Source organism: Kryptolebias marmoratus, linkage group LG9, assembly GCF_001649575.2.
Source record: "Kryptolebias marmoratus isolate JLee-2015 linkage group LG9, ASM164957v2, whole genome shotgun sequence".
NCBI classification, from domain to species: domain Eukaryota; kingdom Metazoa; phylum Chordata; class Actinopteri; order Cyprinodontiformes; family Rivulidae; genus Kryptolebias; species Kryptolebias marmoratus.
In genome coordinates this window covers 28,106,388-28,114,251 of record NC_051438.1, presented here as the reverse complement: position 1 = coordinate 28,114,251, position 7,864 = coordinate 28,106,388, and the positions used below count along the sequence as shown (strand labels likewise).

The following is a 7,864-nucleotide window of genomic DNA, read 5'->3' as shown; positions in this document are numbered from 1 at the left end:
CCCCCCCCCCCCCCCCCATCGTCTCACTTCAGGTTGACCTTTGACCTTTTCTGCAGCAGCTCATCAAGGCCGAACGTGCAGGCAGCCTGCTCGTGATTCTAAAAAGGGCCGGAGGTCAAAGGTCAAAGCTGCAGGAGCCTGGGAGTCCTGCTGATTCTGACACTTTAAGTTTAGTTTCATCAGACCTTCAGCTTTCATTCTGCCTCCATGAAACTGTCTTTCTTCCATTCTCCTCTCACTGGTAAACCCAGAACATGAAGAGTTATTCGTCCGTCTGTCCCATTGTTTGTCCCATCGTTTGTCCCCACAGAAGGGAGACGAGCTGCGGATCCTGATCCATTTATTCCAGGTGGAGGAATAACAGCGAGCCCAGATTCAGATTCAGGCCTCGGAGTCTCAGAGAGAAACTGTGGAGCAATGTCAGACTGGATCTGTGTCCTCAGACAAAGAAATCAACGTCTCCAGTCCGTCCGTTTAGTGGACAGGAAGTGTGGGACGTTCCAGCGGAGGATCTTCACTTCTTCTTCACAACTGGAAGAAACGAGGAGGCTGAGGATCTGCAGGAGGAGCAGGAGGATCCGAGGAGCTCAGGGACAATCAGGACTGATTAGAACATCATCATCATCATCATCATCATCCTCTGCTCCTGCGTCCTCTGAATGTTTAACCCTGTCGAGGTCGGACGTTGTGTAAAATTTAAATCTGGTTTGTAAATCTTATAAATCCTCGTTTTATTCACAGTGAATCTCAGTAAAGGATAGTTCCAGATGTTCCAGATGTTCTCCTCTGTGCAGCATCTGTAAACATCTGGACCTGAGGTCGTCCCATTCTGTCTGTTCAACAGTCCTGGAACCTGGACTAATGCACCCCCATACCATCAGAGAGGCAGGCTGACCTCAGAACAGAGGAGACACATCTGTTCACATCTGGCTTCTTCTTTACCTGATAGAGCTTTAAGCAGCACGGTGAGCTGTGTTTACAGACAGTGTTCCTGAGCAGAACCAGAACCAGCCTTGACCTTTGACCTCAGAGATTCTACAGATCAGTTGATGATGTTATGATCTGGAGATGATGGAGATTCAAGGTCTTCACTACTTTCTGTTGAGGAACTTTATTTTGAAATTGTTCCTCCTCTTTTAGACGCTCAGCCTGCTGAACCTCTGCCCGTCTTTCCTTCTAAAATCCTCGTTTTATCTCCTCTCCTCTCACTGATCTGTTGATAATTAACCTCATTAATTAAAAAATGTTCCTCCACCTTTTGTTGCTCCTGGAGCAGCTGTGATGACCTCATTTGTTTCCCTAAAAATGCTGCATTTTAGTTTCAGCCTTTGATACGTTTACTATGTTCTGTTGTGAATAAAATATGAGTTTATGAGTCGGAATCGTTCGACTTTATAACCTCCTATTTAAAAATGAAACGGCTCCTTTAGAAAGTCGCATTTGTTCTGGTCTGAAAGTGTCTCTTCGGGTGAGAGACGATGAGTTATTGACCTCTTCCTCCCTGGTTGCTCTCTCTGCCCTCCATCAGAGGAGTAATAACCTGCAGCAACAATATCACCCAACCTAGAAAGGAAATGAAAACAAATAAATAAGAAATAAAAGCCAATAAAAGTCAAAACGGCGCGATTCGACAAGCAGTTTTCACCCAAACACCTCTGTAGGTCCGAACTGTAATTTACTTTTATATAAAGTAAAAGAATTGTTCTATAAATGAGTCTGAAGGAAAGATTTAAATGTTTAATAATGTTTAATAAAGGTTTCAGACATTAGATTAAGAAGGAATCCTAAAAAGTACAAATAAAACAAAGTTAATTTAGATTTAGTTCCTTCAGATAAATTCAGATGATTCTCTGGAGAATTTTTTTTTACCTTCTTCTCTTTAAACTCCTTGTTTTACGTTTTATTTTGAAAGTCCCGAAGCTTTAAAAAGAATCTCACTTAAACTTTGGAAGAAATTTGTTGAATTAAAGATTTAAACTGTTTTTTTTCCTCTTTGTTGTGAAGCTCACAGCTCGAATGAAAACAACCGATTTAAATAAATGCAGCCGATATTTGACTGGAAGCACGTCATCAGCGCCCCCTGCTGGTCTGGAGTCAGTTTGCTGAGTTGTGTTTGTTTCTTTTCCATCAGAAATTACAACTTTAAGACTTTTTTATCGGAAACTGAAAATATTCCGGATTCGTCTGCTTTTTTTTCCCATCATTTAACCCAAACTAGTCAAGTTAAATTATTTTTTTTTGCACTTTTTAGCAACAAGGCGGTTTAAAGAGCTTTACAACACGTGGACACAAAAATACAGAGTCATCAGGAAACTAAACTAATCTAAAACACGAGCTGAAATGATCTCAATAAAATAAATGAGTACAATTAAACAGATGAAGAACTAAGCTCAGAAACTAGGATGTAAAAAGCTAAACTTATCTAAAACAAGTCGAACTAAAGATAAACTGAGGAAAACCAAACTAAGATACAATAAACTGATAATAATCTAACATAAACTAAACTAAACTAGAATTAAAACTTTCAGCTGAACAAATCAGAGATGAAGAGACTAAAGGAAGAGTTAAAACATTTTAATTAAAGGTCAACTAAGAGTTAAAACATTTTAATTAAAGGCTAATTAAAGATGTCAGAAGGCTTTAAACATATAAATATAAATAAAAAAACCTTTGACTGTGTTTCATTATGTTTGTTTGTCTTTTAGTTAAATACCTCATGAACCAGTCGGCAGACTTTAATGAATGTTTGAGCATCCTGATTCAAGATGGCCGCCACAGCTAAATGAAGGAGTGTCTACAATCCAAGCTTGAAGCGTGGTAGTAGCTGAGACTCATCCCGACAGCTGCTCTGAACAATAATTACGTTAAAATTCAGAACTTTTAAAGGCATTTATTGATGAAATACACATTTAAATTTGACAAAAGCTTCTGTACTTTTGTACGTAAGAAATTCCAGCCCCGTTCCTCACCCCCCAAAACTCACTGAATTAAAAACCTTTTTCAATGGAAACCAGTTCAATAAATGTGCAATAAATAACAACAATACAAAAGGAGGCAAGGAGAAGGACACTGAAGGAGTGCCGGCCTTCACCTGAAGGGTCAAAACAGACGGGAGGGAAAGAAAATCCAGCTGGGTGCGTTAGTGTATGTTCTGAGATTTCCTGGTCGTAGTCGGGACCAGAAGGCATTTAGTGACCTGAGGAAGTGGCTGCGAAAAGAAAAAAGAAACTAAACGAGACAAAATGTTGTACAAGAAAACCTGGAACCATCTGAGAGAAGTATATTGCACGTCGCAAAATCAATAACATTATCAGATTTCTGTGGTTTCAGTTTCGCATTTTTAGAAACATTTGACTTCAAAATAAAAAAAAGCAACATGTTTGTTGAACACAGACAGAGCATCGAACACTTAGATTAAAAAGAAAGAGGCTGGCAGATTTTAAAACAGGAAAAATACAAACTTTTAGCAACTTTTAGTCAAAAACGAGTTGCTTAAACGGCGTAAATAAGAACAAAACTGGAGTGACCTCTGCTGACCTCTGCTGACCTCTGCTGGGGCGTTTTACTGATAATTAAACCAGGAGCTTAAAGAAACTGCACCTGTTCCACCTGCAGCGCCTGCTGCTGCACCTGCAGCGCCTGCTCCACCTGCAGCGCCTGCTGCTGCACCTGCAGCACCTGCTGCTCCTGCACAGGTGACTCAGCTCAGAGGAGCTCGGAGCGTTTCTCCCCGTCAGCCTTCCAGATGAGCAAAGAAACGTCTGAAAGTTTCCAGGAATGATTCTGCAGACAGAACGGACGGATCTGCCTCCCGGCTTTCTGTGTAAAAGTCAGAAATAAGCGTCTTACCTGCTGCAGAAACAACCTCAGATTAACTCTGACGGAGCGAACCGCTGGTCTGAACAGTTATTCAAGCTGACGCGAGTTTAAAACCTGCAGGCCAGAAACAACCCGTCCACTTCGATTTCTGATGTTTCTGCTTAAAATAACGACGACGGCGCTCCTCTGAAGTCTATAAGTGCCTAAATGTTGTGGACTTCTCTACCGTCTCTGCAGATTGACCCTCACTGGCATTATATAGAAATATTTCTATAAATACGGACAAAAAGGATCAGATTGGATTAAAAGTGATATCTTCCAGTGGCGATGACTCGTATTCAAAAGACACGAAGAAGAAACAAATTCCGGTGATTTGATTAAGAGTCGTCATGGTTACACAGCGTGGGCCAAACGAGCTCGTCCAACATGGCGGACCATCGCAGGCAGATACCGATGAGACGACGCCATGATGAGGGACGTCCTCACAGCTCGATGAGGAGCTCATCGATGAGCAGCGTCACGCTCCTCTGAGCACAGCTGACGTTTTTATTTAAAGGTGGGAGGAGCCAACCTGCCAGGACGTGGACGCAGGAGGAAATGCGACCCCGGGTTGATCAGACCGAGGAGACCGTCCAAAGACGTCTCGTTCTGACGCCTCGATCAGCCATGGAGGCTCCACCGGTGGCAGAAAAACACAAAAACGCCAAACAGGAAATCACCTAAATCCATTCTGATGAGACCAAACTGGATCCCATCATTTGATTTATTTGGATTAATGCAGATTTATTTGTTTGGGAAAGTCTGAGGACTGGACCGGTTTCAGGACGGAAACGGTCCATTCTGGGAACGGGACGCCACTGAAGACCTAAAACTGGTCCGAAAGCCAACTGAACCCTCGAACTCCACGTAAACTGTTTAAATTTGATTGAACCGAAGAGACTCCTGGAGATTCATTTTGGTTTTAGCTGCATCTGGACTAGCCGTTCGTATGACTCTTTCCTGAAGGTCGTCACGCAGCCGGCAGCGATTAGAACTTTTACACAAAAACTAATGTCAATACGGCCGAACTACTTCTTTAAAGAGGCGGTTCTGAGTTTCGGATCGGCTCCAATCCGCCCGAAACGACACAAACAGACGTCCAGCCGCTCCGTGAGGACGAAGCGGCCTCGCTGCTGGCATCTTAACGTCGACCCTGAAGACGCAGCCGACCTCAGAGCTCCCAGGAGCTGAGGGTCTGTCCGAGTACCGAGTGTGATTCCGATCTGAGCACACCCCGTTCCATCAGACTGGAACTTCTTCAGAGTTCCCTCGGTTCTCTGGTCGGAGGAAGCGGCTAAAACCAACGAGTCGATAGGAAAAACAAACAGGTGTGTGGAGGTGAGGGGGGAGGAGCACCTTTATCTGACGGGGAAGGGAACCGGAGGGGAGAGGACCGAATCTGTCTGTGAGAACTCTGAGACGAGGGAATGATTAGCACCGTCGAAAGCACCAGAGATGAGTTCTGACTTTTCCACAAAAATCAAACGGTTTCAACAATCCTTTAACCAGACGAGGGCTTCGTGGACGGATCCGTTCACCACTGACGCGTCAACCTAAGACGTCCGTTTTTTGCTTCATTTCGTCAAATGAAATATTGTTTGTGCTGTCTGAAAACAGCACCAAGAGAGTCGCCGAGAGTTTTCACTGTTCGTAGTTGTGACCACAGCAGCACCATGTCGGGTTTTTACAGCTTTAACACCCGAAGAAAAAGCTGATGTACAGTGAAGAGAAAAAAGCCCCAAAGTTCAGCAGAAAACCAGGAGGTGACGACACCTAAACGTGAGGACGGATTCGATCTGGTTCCATTAAAGGTGGAACTGCAGGCTCCTCCTGATGCCTTTCAGACAAGTGTCTTAAATGTGGACAAAAACATGATAATTTGCAACGTAATCCAACATGAAGCTCATCAGACCGAGACGGAAAAAGAAGAAAATATTTAAATCTCTGATCCCAAAAGAAACTTTGAGGATTTTCAGCCTTAAATCTGAAACCAAACAGGAAGTCGTTTGTCTTTTGTCTTAAAGTCCTCGTCTTTTATGGATCATGGTCCAAAGTTCTGGGAGTTCTGCTTCTGCTGGTTTTGTTCGGACCTGAGGATGATGTCAGGTCACAGGTCGGAGTTTCTCTACATCGCAGATTAATAATAACGAATTCGTCCCGAGACGTTCGGGGTCTCAGGACGAACAGGAGCGCCGCCGGCCGATTCGCCGCCGAAATCACAGAGTTACAGATGAAAACGAGCCGGCGAGGTAAGAAGAGCTGCTCAGACGGGTCGGGACGTGTCCAACACGTCTTCTTGTCTGACAGAACGTCGGTTTGTCGAGTCTCAGGTAAGAAAAAAGACCAGAAACCGACAGGAAGAAGCACCAAACGACCCAGATCCGGTCCGAAAAGACAAAACAACGAAAACCGGGAGACAAGTGTCGACCCGTGTCCTGCGTCCCCAACAGAGGACACTGCGGGGACAGCTTCTGGTCGTTTCGTTAAAAAGAGCGAGGGGACATGGGGGACATTAAGGACAGTCTGAATTGAATTCGATGGACACATAAGAGCGAAGGTTGCTGATTTTTAACCCCTCGGTGCCATCGGGAGCTGGAGGACAGTTTGGTCTTGGTGCCGCCGTTAAAGGGACAGTCCGGACTGGTCCGACGCCGGACTGTCCCTCTAACGTCTCGTATTTAGATCCCTCAGTGAGGACGTGATCGAGCTGTTTTGTGTCTTCCTCAGACAACATAAAGATGCTTTAATATATTCTGATTTTGTGGCGTATAGATAGCACTTCAGGGATCCTCTCTTCTTTTTAACAGTCTAAAGTCTCTCTTCAATCTCTCTCTTTTGACATTTTATGTACAATATCGGTATATAGAACATAAATTACGACACAGAAGAGCCTATTAACAACCGACGGTCAGGAATCCAACAAAAAGAAATGAAAGAAATCAGAGACAACAGCTTAAAATCGATGTTTTTTGTTATATAACTTTTCCATAAACTTTCTGTGCTCCGGGGACATGTCGAGGGTGAAAAGACCTTTGTTTTGTTTTTAAACGTATATTTCTATAAAAAGACATTCCTCTTGTCCCGCTGCCGCCGCCGTCAGAGGAGGATGAAGCTGAAAAACGTGTTCGGATGACTCCCGACATCTTGTTTGTGTAAACAGAGCACCAGTAGTGTCTTAATTCAGTCTCTTCTGTACAAAAGTATAAATATATGCTTTCTCTCCATTTTTTTTTTTTCAATTTTTCGGTTTTTGTTCACATATGTAGGATGTAGCAGACAAAAAGAAATGGTCGTTTCGGTCGCGATGCAGTTTCTGTGCCGCCGGTTTGATTCCCGTTGGACGATGACTCGCTGGCTGTTTGCTTGGTGTTGGTTGATCGTCTTTGCATAAATTAAAAACAAAACTAAAAAAAAAAAAAAAGAAGAGAATTGGAACGAACGTTACATTTCGGCACAGTCTGCGAGCTTTGAGCCGACGGAAACGACCGCGGCGTCCGTCGGAGCTACAGCAGGTCCATCTTGGGTCTGTAATGGAGCAGGAGGGGCGATTTCTGCAACGCACAACAAAAACAAACCTTCAGGAAGAGCTGGTGGCAGTTTATACTTTATTCATTTGTCATTTATCCTCGTGGAACCCAGAGGCTCCGCCATCTTGGTAAAGTCAAATTCAGGCCCTAACCAGTCCCTCCAGGATTTCGTGGGCAGTTTTTGTGATTGTTGCGGCTAAAATGCCTGATTTCGCGGGGCATTTTCCTAAAAGTTGCAATTTTTTTTTTTTTTACTAAAATCAATAAAAACCATAACTTTTAATATCTAAACCAAAAATCCTTCCTAGTTTTGTAAGATAATTCCTAACAAACATTGACATTCTCAAAAGGTGCTTTATTTGAGAACTTTGATAGCTTCTAAACTGACATTCATGAGCATTTCTGGATTGTCCCTGGTCTGCAGCTCTCCTCACATGTTTTGCAGACACAAAGTGTTTGTCGATGCGTTTATGTTCCAT

At 43.4% G+C, this 7,864-nt stretch overlaps 1 protein-coding gene across 1 annotated transcript in view; it reads right to left on the bottom strand.

Moving 5' to 3' along the window:
- Nucleotides 1-2,875: 2,875 nt before the first annotated feature.
- The window catches only part of LOC108243969 (polycomb group RING finger protein 3), a 42,235-nt gene continuing 37,246 nt past the window's right edge, over nt 2,876-7,864 (bottom strand). Inside the window, exon 10 of the mRNA XM_017429759.3 lies at nt 2,876-7,409. Within this exon, the coding sequence (XP_017285248.1) occupies nt 7,362-7,409 (48 nt within the window). The 3' untranslated portion in view covers nt 2,876-7,361. The remainder of the gene's footprint in view (nt 7,410-7,864) is intronic.